Source organism: Salvelinus alpinus, chromosome 3 (assembly GCF_045679555.1).
Source record: "Salvelinus alpinus chromosome 3, SLU_Salpinus.1, whole genome shotgun sequence".
NCBI lineage: Eukaryota > Metazoa > Chordata > Actinopteri > Salmoniformes > Salmonidae > Salvelinus > Salvelinus alpinus.
Genome location: NC_092088.1, coordinates 66,288,940 through 66,304,572, shown reverse-complemented (window position 1 = coordinate 66,304,572; position 15,633 = coordinate 66,288,940). Strand labels below are relative to the sequence as shown.

Genomic DNA, 15,633 nt, shown 5'->3' with positions numbered 1-15,633 from the left:
AAAGGCCTCATCAAAACCAAAATATTAATACACTTTTTTTAATCAATGACCTTATCATTTATGCTATTTCAATTCCTTAAATCATACATAGGGGCATATAAATCAGTGGTGGTAACATTTGAGTTTCCGGCAGTTACACTAGGCTAGCCCAAGCATGTGATGGGCACATAGTGTAAAATTGTCATTACTTGCTGTGCGAGACAGACTATCCGTCTATATGAAGATGCAGTCAACCACGTTACTTTTCAAGTGATAAAAATATTACCGCAAAATGACTGTGTAATAAGATAAGATATTACTTTGGATTTTTACGTCACCTTTTGGCCCATAAAATGACTATCTGTTTTTGAGCAGGTATACAAAGGAGCTGGGACCTACACATACAATTAATCACATCTTTAGCCACTGAAAATGCATGACACCGCCTGGTATGAAGTCCAGTCAAAATGAGACAAAACCTGCTATGTTTTAGTTAGGACCTAAGGCAGAAACTGGGACGGTCACTTCTTCTTCTTCTTATTCCCTTTTGTTTTATTATTCCCCGCAACCAGTTTGACTCCTTCTTCCTCTTGGCGGTGCACTTTGGACCACTCCTTCTGCAGTTGCCTTAGGAGGTCAGGAGTCAGTAAGCCCTCCTGTACCAGGCGGGAGCCTAGGGACTTGTCCAGCTGCCAACCCTCTACTCCACTGTCCTGGGCCTTGGGGGCTCCTCGGACCCTCCTTGGGGATACTGGGCTGGGCCCCAGCCTCCTCTGGTTGGACAGCGGGTTTGTCCCCGGGGGGGCGTTGGTCTCCGTGGCTCGGATGAGTCGTGTGATGTTGCGCACACCCACCTGGATGATGCTGTCCAGCTCCTGCTGGATCTCTCGGACATGATTGGCGTCCGGAAACATGTCCATGAAGCGGTAGCTGGCGACATGTGGAGAGGATTATTACTATCTAATTGAGATTATTTGCAATAAAGACAACCAATGATCTCATTATACACATTGTGTTACTAAATTCTGTGATGACTATTAGCACAAGAGCAATTGGTAATTTGGCTTGGTGAATGGTTTGGTATTGGTAAGGTAGAGATGGAATCACCTGAGCCAGAGGTAGAGGTCTAGCACGTCATGGACAGCCTCCAGGTGCACCAGGTCCTTGATGTTCTTGGGTGGGACCAGCGGCCAGCTGACGTGCCGACACACCCAGTCAAAAGTCAGGGGCTCATCTCTGCTGAACTGTCTGGCAAACTGGACACGGAGAGATTGTGTGTGATGTGACGCTCTCCCAATCAGTCTCATCATCCAGCCCCAAACACTATAGTGCTATAAACCTTATCAATAGGATTACACTTAGACCATAGTCACAGTAATATGTCATTCATCCAATTCACAACAGATCTTATCAATACTGTTGCCTGAAAACCACTCATGTCACGTCCCTTAAAGCCCAACAACCAACAATAAAACCTTATCAATGCTGTTATAGTTCCAGTAAGACGGTTCATATCAGAAGCAAACTGGCAACGTCATGCCAGAATATTAATCAATGGCGTGACTCACGCAAGGACATGTGCTTCCTATGACAAATTCTATATTCCAAATGGTGGACCTATCACTGAATAACATGAAATTAGGGTGTTAACCATTCAAATTCAGTCAGAGGTCAAAGTCTGTATTCACAAAGTGTCTCAGACTAGTAGTGCTGATCTAGGATCAGGTTCCCCCTGTCCATACAATCTTATTCATAATGATCTTAAAGGCAATGCTGATCCTATATCAGCACTCCTACTCATACTTTCTGAATGCGGGCCCAGATGTTTAAACAAGTGTTGCTAATGGAAAAGGGATTCTGCTGTAAACATGTCTCTGCTCCTACCTTCAGGAAGGAGGTGCACACAAAGGGCTGCTTCTTGTTGATGGGCGCAGTGCAGAACACATATCGAGACCGCAGGTTGAGGGGAATGTGCTGGATCATGTCAGCCAGGAACTTGAAGTCGTCAATGTTGCACACAAAGTACATACCATCAACTTGGGAGAGGCTCACGAATATATCCTGGGGGTAGAAAGAAAATGGGTTACTTTTAAATGAACACAAATAATTCAATATTAATCTGTGAATTGACCAACTGTAAATCTTGATTCTCGCTACAGAGTAAATTGCAATGAAGTAAAGAAACGTACTATCAGATTGGACAAGGTGGCATCAGGTAAGTGGTAGGCAAACATTTCAATCTGCTCTGCTGTGGGGTGCAGCCCAGCTGTCTAGGATTAGGAAATTAACACCATGTCATACTTGATTGTCATTAAATAAAATAAAGGATATTGAATAGTCCGAACAGAAGGACAAAATTCAGAAATGGCCCATGTGCTGTTCCTCACCTCTATGGCGTCGACGGTTCTGCTGAGTATCTCCTTGAGAATTGGCAGGTCGTCGCGGTACATGGTGGTGACCTCGCCCTCTTTGAAGATGGAGCTGAAGCGTCCGGCCCGCCCGGCGATCTGGAGAGCCTGAGATGTGGAGATGGTGTCCAGCTCCTTCTCACCCTTCTCATTGATATTGGGTTTCACCAGTGAGTTAAAGATGATTCTCTTGATACTCCTAGTGTGGGAGGGACATAGTAGCACGCTTATAGAGGCAACAACTACTAAATTACAGCAAACCAAAAATCAACTAATCATGCAAGAAATGTGTATATTTTTTCTGTTAAGTATTTTTATGACAATCTGTAGAACAATGTACTTCAAACGTAATATATATTGTCAGCAATAAATTAAAATGAAAAAAAGCTTCAACAATATGCTATCAAAATCAGTTTCAATGGTCAACTCACAGGTTTAGTCCCATCCCTATGGCATCTGTTGCAACCAGGATCTTACATGGGTCCTCTGGGTCATTGAACTTCTTTGCTTGAGATAGTTTGGTGCCTGTTGACCATATAATTTACAGTGCTTTAATGATACACACTATTATACATTTAAGGATGAGTAATGTCACAGCGGGAGTATATCAGTTATTTGTTTTTCCGTCCAGCACCTGAACAAGTTGAATGTCCGTATTTTACATTTTACATTTTTCACACCATTCTAACTCTCCATCACCTGACATCTAAAAACAACCTTACCAGGTGGAAGGCTGCCATAGATGACCGCACACTCCAGGCCTCTGATCTCGATCTGCCTACTGATGGAGTAAATATCGTTTTTGCTGAAGCATACGATGCAGTCGCCTGGTCGCAGGTTATCCAGAGACTCCACAGCATGGTCCAGGATTGAGAAAGGAGTGAGCCTCTTGTAGTTACGAACCTGCCAGTAGATTGGGTCAACTGTAAGACACTTGACGTCGCAAGTATTTTTTGGGAGCCGGTCTAGAATCCCAAGTTTTTATTCTCATAGGATGAGACCGTTGATATTCAGTATAATCATGTTAATGACATGATGACTGGAACAGTCTCATTAGAAGCCAAACACACTAATGTTCACTAGATTGGCTAGACTCACCTCCACCTCCTCCCCTGTCGTGTACATGAGCTCTGTGACAAAGTTAATAGCTGCAGGCTCTCCGCACACATGGATCTCCTCAGCACACAAACCTATTCCCGGGACACAAAGTAAAGACATAAGAGGGAAAGCGGAAAAAGAACAATCCATTATTTATTACTGTGAAATCATAATTTTACCTTATCATTATTGACTTAATAAATAGCTTGTAATTTATGTACCATAACAAAGTGCAACCAAATATCCCGATTTTGTGATCTTACAATGGCCTGTAGTTTGTCCTAACTGTCACAGTGAAGTTACTGACCGAGCAAAGCCCTAGTCCAGGCCCATCCCCTCGATATGTCTCTGATCATCTGGATCTCATCAATGACCGCAACTTCATCTGGACAAAACACACAAGACACGTTTCACATGTTAGTCAACACTCAAATGGTGATAAGAAACGTCAAATGCAATCGAGCTCTATCAGAAATGAATCAAATACTTAAATCAAGGGTGTCAAACAAACGGTATACTTTAAAATGACTAAAACCAAATTGAAATTGTTTTGAAATTATAATGGACCTACACTCCTACAGTTTCTTCAAAAATCAAAATCAAATTTTATTTGTCACATACACATGGTTAGCAGATGTTAATGCGAGTGTAGCGAAATGCTTGTGCTTCTAGTTCCGACAATGCAGTAATAACCAACGAGTAATCTAACCTAACAATTCAACAACTACTACCTTATACACACAAGTGTAAAGGGATAAAGAATATGTACATAAAGATATATGAATGAGTGATGGTACAGAACGGCATAGGCAAGATGCAGTAGATGGTATAGAGTACAGTATATACATATGAGATGAGTAATGTAGGGTATATAAACATAAAGTGGCATAGTTTAAAGTGGCTAGTGATACATGTATTACATAAAGATGGCAAGATGCAGTAGATGATATAGAGTACAGTATATACATATACATATGAGATGAGTAATGTAGGGTATGTAAACTTTATATTAAGTGGCATTGTTTAAAGTGTCTAGTGATACATTTTTACATAAATTTCCATCAATTCCCATTATTAAAGTGGCTGGAGTTGAGTCAGTATGTTGGCAGCACCCACTAAATGTTAGTGGTGGCTGTTTAACAGTCTGATGGCCTTGAGATAGAAGCTGTTTTTCAGTCTCTCGGTCCCTGCTTTGATGCACCTGTACTGACCTCGCCTTCTGGATGATAGCGGGGTGAACAGGCAGTGGCTCGGGTGGTTGTTGTCCTTGATGATCTTTATGGCCTTCCTGTGACATCGGGTGGTGTAGGTGTCCTGGAGGGCAGGTAGTTTGCCCCCGGTGATGCATTGTGCAGACCTCACTACCCTCTGGAGAGCCTTACGGTTGTGGGCGGAGCAGTTGCTGTACCAGGCGGTGATATAGCCCGACAGGATGCTCTCGATTGTGCATCTGCAGAAGTTTGTGAGTGCTTTTGGTGACAAGCCGAATTTCTTCAGCCTCCTGAGGTTGAAGAGGCGCTGCTGCGCCTTCTTCACAACGCTGTCTGTATGGGTGGACCAATTCAGTTTGTCCGTGATGTGTACGCCGAGGAACTTAAAACTTACTACCCTCTCCACTACTGTCCCGTCGATGTGGATAGGGGGGTGCTCCCTCTGCTGTTTCCTGAAGTCCACAATCATCTCCTTTGTATTGTTGACGTTGAGTGTGAGGTTATTTTCCTGACACCACACTCCGAGTGCCCTCACCTCCTCCCTGTAGGCAGTCTCGTCGTTGTTGGTAATCAAGCCTACCACTGTAGTGTCGTCCGCAAACTTGATGATTGAGTTGGAGGCGTGCATGGCCACGCAGTCGTGGGTGAACAGGGAGTACAGGAGAGGGCTCAGAACGCACCCTTGTGGGGCCCCAGTGTTGAGGATCAGCGGGGTGGAGATGTTGTTACCTACCCTCACCACCTGGGGGCGGCCCGTCGGGAAGTCCAGTACCCAGTTGCACAGGGCGGGGTCGAGACCCAGGGTCTCGAGCTTGATGACGAGTTTGGAGGGTACTATGGTGTTAAATGCTGAGCTGTAGTCGATGAACAGCATTCTCACATAGGTATTCCTCTTGTCCAGATGGGTTAGGGCAGTGTGCAGTGTGGTTGCGATTGCGTCGTTTGTGGACCTATTGGGTCCGTAAGCAAATTGGAGTGGGTCTAGGGTGTCAGGTAGGGTGGAGGTGATATGGTCCTTGACTAGTCTCTCAAAGCACTTCATGATGACGGAAGTGAGTGCTACGGGGCGGTAGTCGTTTAGCTCAGTTACCTTAGCTTTCTTGGGAACAGGAACAATGGTGGCCCTCTTGAAGCATGTGGGAACAGCAGACTGGGATAAGGATTGATTGAATATGTCCGTAAACACACCAACCAGCTGGTCTGCGCATGCTCTGAGGACCCGGCTGGGAATGCCGTCTGGGCCTGCAGCCTTGCGAGGGTTAACACGTTTAAATGTTTTACTCACCTCGGCTGCAGTGAAGGAGAGCCCGCAGGTTTTGGTAGCGGGCCGTGTCAGTGGCACTGTATTGTCCTCAAAGCGAGCAAAAAATGTATTTAGTCTGTCTGGGAGCAAGACATCCTGGTCCGCGATGGGGCTGGTTTTCTTTTTGTAATCCGTGATTGACTGTAGACCCTGCCACATACCTCTTGTGTCTGAGCCGTTGAATTGCAACTCTACTTTGTCTCTATACTGGCACTTAGCTTGTTTGATTGCCTTGCGGAGGGAATAGCTACACTGTTTGTATTCGGTCATGTTTCCGGTCACCTTGCCCAGGTTAAAAGCAGTGGTTCGCGCTTTCAGTTTCGCGCGAATGTTGCCATTAATCCACGGTTTCTGGTTTGGGAATGTTTTAATCGTTGGTGTGGGTATAACGTCTCAGATGCACTTTTTAATGAACTCGCTCACCTAATCAGCGTATTCGTCAATGTTGTTGTTGGACGCAATGCGGAACATATCCCAATCCACGTGATCGAAGCAGTCTTGAAGCGTGGAATCAGATTGGTCGGACCAGCGTTGAACAGACCTGAGCACGGGAGCTTCTTGTTTTAGTTTCTGTCTGTAGGCTGGAAGCAACAAAATGGAGTCGTTGTCAGCTTTTCCGAAAGGAGGGCGGGGGAGGGCCTTATATGCGTCGCGGAAGTTAGAATAACAATGATCCAGGGTTTTACCAGCCCTGGTAGCACAATCGATATGCTGATAGAATTTAGGGAGTTTCAGATTAGCCTTGTTAAAATCCCCAGCTACAATGAATGCAGCCTCAGGATGTGTGGTTTCCAGTTTACATAGAGTCAAATAAAGTTCGTTCAGGGCCATCGATGTGTCTGCTTGGGGGGGAATATATACGGCTGTGATTATAATCGAAGAGAATTCCCTTGGTAGATAATGCGGTCGACATTTGATTGTGAGGAATTCTAAGTCAGGTGAACAGAAGGACTTGAGTTCCTGTATGTTGTTATGATCACACCACGTCTCGTTAATCATAAGGCATACCCCCCCGCCCCTCTTCTTACCAGAAAGATGCTTGTTTCTGTCGGCGCGATGCGTGAAGAAACCAGCTGGCTGCACCGACTCCGTTAGCGTCTCTCGAGTGAGCCATGTTTCCGTGAAGCAAAGAATGTTACAGTCTCTGATGTCTCTCTGGAATGCTACCCTTGCTCAGATTTCATCAACCTTGTTGTCAAGAGACTGGACATTGGCGAGTAGTATGCTAGGGAGTGGAGCGCGATGTGCCCGTCTCCGGAGCCTGACCAGAAGACCGCTTCGTTTGCCCCTTTTACGGCGTCGTTGTTTAGGGTCACCGGCTGGGATCCGATCCATTGTACTGGGTGAAAGGCAAAACACAGAATCCGCTTCGGGAGAGTCATATTCCTGGTCGTAATGATGGTGAGTTGACGTTGCTCTTATATTCAGTAGTTCCTCCCAACTGTATGTAATGAAACCTAAGATTACCTGGGGTACCAATGTAAGAAATAACACGTAAAAAAACAAAATACTGCCTAGTTTCCTAGGAACGCGAAGCGAGGCGGCCATCTCTGTCGGCGCCGGAAGTAGAGGTCGGCCGATTAATCGGAATGGCCGATTAATTAGGGACGATTTCAAGTTTTCATAACAATCGGTAATGGGTATTTTTGGACACCGATTTGCCGATTAAAAAAAATGAAGAAATGTTTAAAAAATATATTTTTTAAATTTTTTACACCTTTATTTAACTAGGCAAGTCAGTTAAGAACACATTCTTATTTTCAATGACGGCGGGTTAACTGCCTTGTTCAGGGGCAGAACGACAGATTATTACCTTGTCAGCTCGGGGATTCGTTTTTGCAACCTTCCGGTTACTAGTCCAACGCTCTAACCACCTGCCTTACATTGCACTCCACGAGGAGCCTGCGTGGCAGGCTGACTACCTGTTACGCGAGGGCAGCAAGAAGCCAAGGTAAGTTGCTAGCTAGCATTAAACTTATCTTATAAAAAACAATCAATCTTAACATAATTACTTGTTAACTACACATGGTTGATGATATTACTAGTTCATCTAGCGTGTCCTGCGTTGCATATAATCGATGCGGCGCCTGTTAATTTCTCATTGAATCACAGCCAACTTCGACAAACGGGTGATGATTTAACAAGCGCATTTGCGAAAACAAGCACTGTCGTTGCACCAATGTACCTAACCATAAACATCAATGCCTTTCTTTAAAATTAATACACAAGTATATATTTTTAAACCTGCATATTTAGTTAATATTGCCTGCTAAGATGAATTTCTTATAACTAGGGAAATTGTGTCATTTCTCTTGCGTTCTGTGCAAGCAGTCAGGGTATATGCAGCAGTTTGGGCCGCCTGACTCATTGCGAACAGTGTGAAGTCCATTTATTCCTAACAAAGGCCGTAATTAATTTGCCAGAATTGTACATAATTATGACATAACATTAAAGGTTGTGCAATGTAACAGCAATATTTAGACTTAGGGATGCCATCCATTAGATAAAATACGGAACGGTTCCATATTTCACTGAAAGAATAAACATTTTGTTTTCTAAATGATAGTTTCCGGATTCGACAATTTTAATGACCAAAGGCTCGTATTTCTGTGTGTTATTATGTTATAATTAAGTCTATGATTTGATAGAGCAGTCTGACTGAGCGATGGTAGGCACCAGCAGGCTCGTAAGCATTCATTCAAACAGCACTTTTGTGCGTTTTGCTAGCAGCTCTTCGCAATGCTTCAAGCATTGAGCTGTTAATGACTTCAAGCCTATCAACTCTCGAGATTAGGCTGGTGTAACCGATGTGAAATGGCTAGCTAGTTAGCGGGGTGCGCGCTAATAGCGTTTCAAACGTCACTCGCTCTGAGACTTGGAGTAGTTGTTCCCCTTGCTCTGCATGGGTAACGCTGCTTCGAGGGTGGCTGTTGTCTATGTGTTCCTGGTTCGAGCCCAGGTAGGGGCGAGGAGAGGGACGGAAGCTATACTGTTACACTGGCAATACTAAAGTGCCTATAAGAACCTCCAATAGTCAAAGGTGTATGAAATACAAATTGTATAGAGAGAAATAGTTCTATAATAACTACAACCTAAAACTTCTTACCTGGGAATATTGAAGACTCATGTTAAAAGGAACCACCGGCTTTCATATGTTCTCATGTTCTGAGCAAGGAATTAGCTTTTTTTACATGGCACATATTGCACTTTTATTTTCTTCTCCAACACTTTGTTTTTGCATTATTTAAACCAAATTGAACATGTTTCCTTATTTATTTGAGAATAAATTGATTTTATTGATGTATTATATTAAGTTAAAATAAGTGTTAATTCAGTATGGTTGTAATTGTCAATAAAAATATTTTTTAAATCGGCCAATTAATCGGTATCGGCTTTTTTGGTCCTCCAATAATCGGTATCGGTATCGGCGTTGAGAAATCATAATCGGTCGACCTCTATTCTTGACTGTGTCCAGCTCGATAATAATCACCTGAATGAAAGCTGGACAGTCAGGGAGCATCGGAAATCACCAAAACAATAGATAGAGGACCATTTTTGGCAAATTTTGACAGCGAGGAAATATAACCGATTTTCAGTGCGGCCCTCTGGACCTCGTTGAAGACTGAATGCAGCCCCTAGGGCAAAATTCGTTTGACACCCCTAACTTGAATGGTAGTGATAAAATACCCTAATGTACATTTAAATATGTTTAACAAGTTGAGCGATAAGGTAAGATACTGACATGGTGTTGTGACACTGCACATCTCGATAGTACAGGCCACATGCTCAGCTTGTCTCCCCTCCTCATCCATAAATGTTCTCTCCTCTCCTGTCACCAAATCACATGGCACGCCCTGGGAGAAACAAAAAGTAAATTTAACGTCTTCCTTTGACATAGTGCTCTGAGAATGAACTTAAACATTTTGGAAATTATTGGTAAGAAACACTTAGATAAACAAATTTTACTTCAATTTTTTCAAGGTAAAAGGGCAATTCCATGGTAATGGAATTACGCTGAGACTCATATTTTTCACTTTAAAATGTATACAAAACAAAAAACATTGATTTAAAAGTTGAACAAACCATGGAACTCTATTCACAAGTCCCAATTTCCACTGAAAATGTTACAAAAACACATTTACAGGAGAATAAAATAAATTTTACCATAAAACTTTGCATCTGCATTTTTTAAAATGTATTGTGTAAATTGTTTAAAGTAGTCATTGTGCATTGAGTTGTATAGTTTGGTAAACCTTGAAATCAATGGTTTCTGTTTGGCATTTTAAAGTAAAAAATCTGAGTCTCAGCATAATTCCATTAGCATGGAATTGCCCATTTGCCACAGTATGCAAAAAGCCTTCTAAATGATGTATTCTCTCTATGGAAGGGTATACTAGTGAAAGAGAGGTTATACTAACAGCATTATTGCTCTTTTCAAAGATCTCGTGGGCTAACAGCTTCAGCGGTCCACAGTAGACTCCAGACTTGGCAGCCAGGTATCTCTGAATTGCATGATGAGTCTTTCCACTGTTGGTGGGGCCAGCATGGAATATCACCTTCCTCTGGATGGCTCTAGCCTCAGGGTACCTGGGAAACATTCAAGTGGATGGCTGAAAGACAGTTGTGTGGAGTATTGTGTGTACACGGCGCTAGGTGACCTCTTTAGGTGACCTCAACTATATACACATTTTTATTTTGAAAATGCTCTTCCATTCATTGTATCCATTTGTGTGTATATATATATATATATATATATATATATATATATATATATATATATATATATATATATATATATATATACACACACAACTATATACACCTTTTTCATTTTGAAAATGCTCTTCCATTCATTGTATCCATTTGTGTGTATGTATATATATATATATATATATATTTAAACAACTATATACACACTTTTTATTTTGAAAATGCTCTTCCATTCATTGTATCCATTTGTGTGTATATATATATTCAAGTGGATATACACTGCTCAAAAAAATAAAGGGAACACTTAAACAACACAATGTAACTTCAAGTCAATCACACTTCTGTGAAATCAAACTGTCCACTTAGGAAGCAACACTGATTGACAATAAATTTCACATGCTGTTGTGCAAATAAAATAGACAAAAGGTGGAAATTATAGGCAATTAGCAAGACACCCCCAATAAAGGAGTGGTTCTGCAGGTGCTGACCACAGACCACTTCTCAGTTCCTATGCTTCCTGGCTGATGTTTTGGTCACTTTTGAATGCTGGCGGTGCTTTCACTCTAGTGGTAGCATGAGACGGAGTCTACAACCCACACAAGTGGCTCAGGTAGTGTAGCTCATCCAGGATGGCACATCAATGCGAGCTGTGGCAAGAAGGTTTGCTGTGTCTGTCAGCGTAGTGTCCAGAGCATGGAGGCGCTACCAGGAGACAGGCCAGTACATCAGGAGACGTGGAGGAGGCCGTAGGAGGGCAACAACCCAGCAGCAGGACCGCTAACTCCGCCTTTGTGCAAGGAGGAGCACTGCCAGAGCCCTGCAAAATGACCTCCAGCAGGCCACAAATGTGCATGTGTCAGCATATGGTCTCACAAGGGGTCTGAGGATCTCATCTCGGTACATAATGGCAGTCAGGCTACCTCTGGCGAGCACATGGAGGGCTGTGCGGCCCCACAAAGAAATGCCACTCCACACCATGACTGACCCACCGCCACACCGGTCATGCTGGAGGATGTTGCAGGCAGCAGAACGTTCTCCACGGCGTCTCCAGACTCTGTCACATGTGCTCATGTGCTCAGTGTGAACCTGCTTTCATCTGTGAAGAGCACAGGGCGCCAGTGGCGAATTTGCCAATCTTGGTGTTCTCTGGCAAATGCCAAACGTCCTGCACGGTGTTGGGCTGTAAGCACAACCCCCACCTGTGGATGTCGGGCCCTCATACCGCCCTCATGGAGTCTGTTTGTGACCGTTTGAGCAGACACATGCACATTTGTGGCCTGCTGGAGGTCATTTTCACAGAAGTGTGATTGACTTGGAGTTACATTGTGTTATTTAAGTGTTCCCTTTATTTTTTTGAGCAGTGTATATACACACAAATGGATACAATGAATGGAAGAGCATTTTCAAAATGAAAAATGTGTATATAGTTGAGGTCACCTAAAGATGACGTGTGATACTTACCAATTAGCTGGTACACGCAGATCACTGATTTTGCGTAGATCCTCCATGCAGTCCAGCATGGGGAAAATCTGCTTGGCATGTCTCATGAAGTAAGGATAAAGGTCATCTATGTGGCCTGACGAGCACAAGCAAAAACACTCATCAGTTGACAGGGTGTGAGGGGTTGGAATTAAGTTCCAACTTGCAGTTGCTTTAAATCACTTGATTCCTTAAATGATAAGCACAGTGTTGAACTCACCTGCTCCACAGCATATGTCATTGAAGATGATATGAAGGTCTGCACTGAGCATAGAGATTTCTAGCACATACTTCCGAAAACTGATGAAGGCTTGGTGAAAGAGGCGAGCTGACATGGAGAGATCAATGTTTTAGTATGACCATAAGGCAAGTTGGAGAAGTATCATTACAAAAAATATATTTGATAAGAGTACCAGACCGTTATGCCAGCCAGTTGAAACGATTATGTTGTTCTCACCATCGAGACCTTGATCCGCTGCAATTTTTTGCATCTCTTTCCTTTTGTAGAACTTGTTCAACATTTGGAGAAGTTCATCTGTTAGGAGAAATCACATGGGTCTGGTAAAATTGCCATACAGTAGACCTATTCTTAAAGCTATAGGCTAAACATTATAGAAAGCAAGTCACAGCGAACACGTTTACAAAATATCTATTGACAGGGAATTTGTCCAACAGTTCTTAAGATCTTGAAAAGTCTCAGATTCATAGCTAGCTTTTATCTAGCTACGACTGAGACATGGCTGTAGACTCCATAGTATACAGTTAGAATGCAGCCACGTCTCAGGGCCAACGGCTAACGTTAGCCTGTTGATGACAGCTAAGTGGAGGATATCATCAACAGTTTAGTAGCAGTCAGCTACAGATATACTGGCAGTTTTCTATTGACAGCTAATCTGTGTAGATGGCAATCAACATGAACAGTTAGCACTACAATATGGATGTACAGTACTTTTGTCCAAAGGTTGCGTGAGCTCAGCTCCCACAGCCCCATCACTGCCGACATCACCCTTGATGCTGAGAGGCACAAATAGTGAGGTGTCTGGTGGTCGTGACGAACTATTTGAAGAAACACCTTGTCTGGTGGACACAGAACCAGACAAAGACCCTTTCAATAACGTTATAGATCCAAAGTGTACACAACGACTGTCCACCAGAGCATTTGTGTTTCGTACAGATATGGCGCATATTCTGTGTTGTACTCGTGAGAACAGAAGCATACAGCGGTTTATTGACATTCTTAGCTGCTAGATATAGTCCGCGATTATGTTGCCTTGTCTGGTTTGTGTCAATAAACACTTTTCAATGTCGCATTTTATCAATATTTTCCCTGGTAACACTTTGCACAGTATTGCAGCAGAGGACGGTCAACATCGGCTTCATTCTGTGATACAACGTGCAGGAGGACCCTTGTTTGGATTGCAGTCCAGAAATATGCCTGCAGCGATTTATTAGATTTGTTTATTATATTAATTCACAAAATGCAGTGCTTTAGTTAGAAAATATACAAACTGTTTCTATAGAAATGACTTGATGATACATTCAAATAATACATGTATTATAGCAGCACACGTTTACCGATAATACTTCTGGTAAGTCTGTAGTGCATACATTCCACAAACCAAACGGACCCCAAAAACGTCAAAGTGCAAAAAAAAAAAAAAAGAAAACAAATGAAAGACAGTAAAGTATAAAGATAGGCAGAAACTGCTTCTCCCCAAAAAATCCCCCATAACACTTGTAGGCGATGTTCTGCCTCTGGGTTTAGAAACTCTCTGAACAAATGTTAGCTGCAAGTTGACATTTCAATGACGAAAATAGAATGCCTACTATGACTCAGCACTTGAGTGCGATCAGTGGCACACATTATTGTAAAACATTTTTTACTGGAATGCATAAAACCAGTTTGTAGGTAAGATCAGGATTGAAAATGTAAGTGCTATCCAGAATCCTTGGGATCCATACCCTTTTAACCCGTGCATTAGAGACCTCTAACGCCCATAAAGGTCCAGTTCAAACTCCCATTTACCAACATTATATCTTGGAGGTGCCGAATAGGCATTTTTTAGGTTGCTTGTACATTGTTATTGTGACCTTTTTTGGAAGTACATACCGGTTGTAAAATTGAGTAAATTAAGATTGCTGCTCAGCGAACCCCTATTTGGTGATGAACGAATGTATTGTAATGAAACAGCAGGGACCAAGTCTCGAACCCTCGACCTTCTAGCCCGAGGTCCGGCGCGCTACCGATTGTGCCGCAAAAGCATTCTCAAACGGCAGAGTCGATTTCCGCGCTTATAAACCCAGGGTCGTTACAGTATTTTGATATTATAACTCTTGCGTAGCTGTTGAATATGATTTGTAATCGGAGCTTTCTGGGCGTTAGAGATCTCTAACCATATACATTAAAACCTAGCGCATAATGATGCGTCGTTCGCGATCTAAAGTCTCTTTTTGAACAGATATTTTTGGTGAACATCGCGAACTGAATCACATCGGTGAAAGAGCCTTCATTTGGCTCCCTGATTTGCATACTGCTGCTACCATAGCCGCGGGAAGTAGGGGTGCTGCAACACCCACTGATAAACAAAATATGAAACTAGGCCTTTAGTGCTCCTGTATGAGGGAGAAAAATACTTTCCAGCACTCTCCGCACGCCTACTTCCCACGGCTATAGTAGTAGCTGTATGCATAAATAATTATCTAAAGTGTGAATCCTCACTGCAGAAACAATAGTGGGGAGTGTGTCAATCTGATCCATGCTAATTTTTTTCAGTGTGTAAGAAAAAAAATCGAATGACTTGGTCAGGTAAACATTTATTTGAACTGGCATTTTACCATCTGACAATGGTAGCCTACCTTTTGGGCTTTACATTGGAGATTTGCCATTTTTTCATAGTGTATATCGATTTTGAACGAAGAGCCGTTACGGGACAAATGAGCCGGCTCTTTAACATGAACAGAGCCAAATGAGACGTCTCACCCAAAAGACTCTGCCCATCACTATAAACTCACATATACTGGTTCACCTGACTTGATTTTGGAGGTATGGCAACGTGAGATTACCCTAACCATAACCCTTACCTAAACTCAACCATTTTACATTCAAACATCAATGGAGTAAGGATGTCCTAATGATCCTGGATAGCACAGACCAATTGGAAACACTAATAAAAGTAGAGACAGAACATGAAGCGAGACATCCCACTTCCTCTTCCCCCCCGAGTTCATATACAAGCAGGGGCGTCAAACTCATATCACGGAGGGCCGAAAATCTGCAGGCTTTTTGTTTTTCCTTTCAATTAAGACCTAGACAACCAGTTGAGGGGAGTTCCTTACTAATTAGACCTTAATTCATCAATCAATTACAAGGTCCGAGTGAAAACCCGCAGACACTCAGCCCTCCATGGAATGAAGTTTGACACGTGATATACAGTCAATGTAAGTA

The 15,633-nt window shown here is 42.7% G+C and overlaps 1 protein-coding gene across 1 annotated transcript; it reads right to left on the bottom strand.

The window, feature by feature from the left end:
• Positions 1-22: 22 nt before the first annotated feature.
• supv3l1 (SUV3-like helicase) lies at positions 23-13,604 on the bottom strand. The gene is made up of 15 exons (XM_071393744.1): positions 13,138-13,604; positions 12,646-12,723; positions 12,409-12,516; positions 12,171-12,285; positions 10,418-10,586; positions 9,742-9,853; positions 3,793-3,870; positions 3,486-3,577; positions 3,110-3,290; positions 2,819-2,912; positions 2,367-2,586; positions 2,169-2,249; positions 1,864-2,040; positions 1,087-1,235; positions 23-909 (listed from the first exon to the last, which is right to left on the bottom strand). Exons 1-15 carry the CDS (start codon positions 13,421-13,423, stop codon positions 501-503), a joined length of 2,349 nt encoding a protein of 782 aa, XP_071249845.1. The 5' UTR covers positions 13,424-13,604; the 3' UTR covers positions 23-500.
• Positions 13,605-15,633: the final 2,029 nt, after the last annotated feature.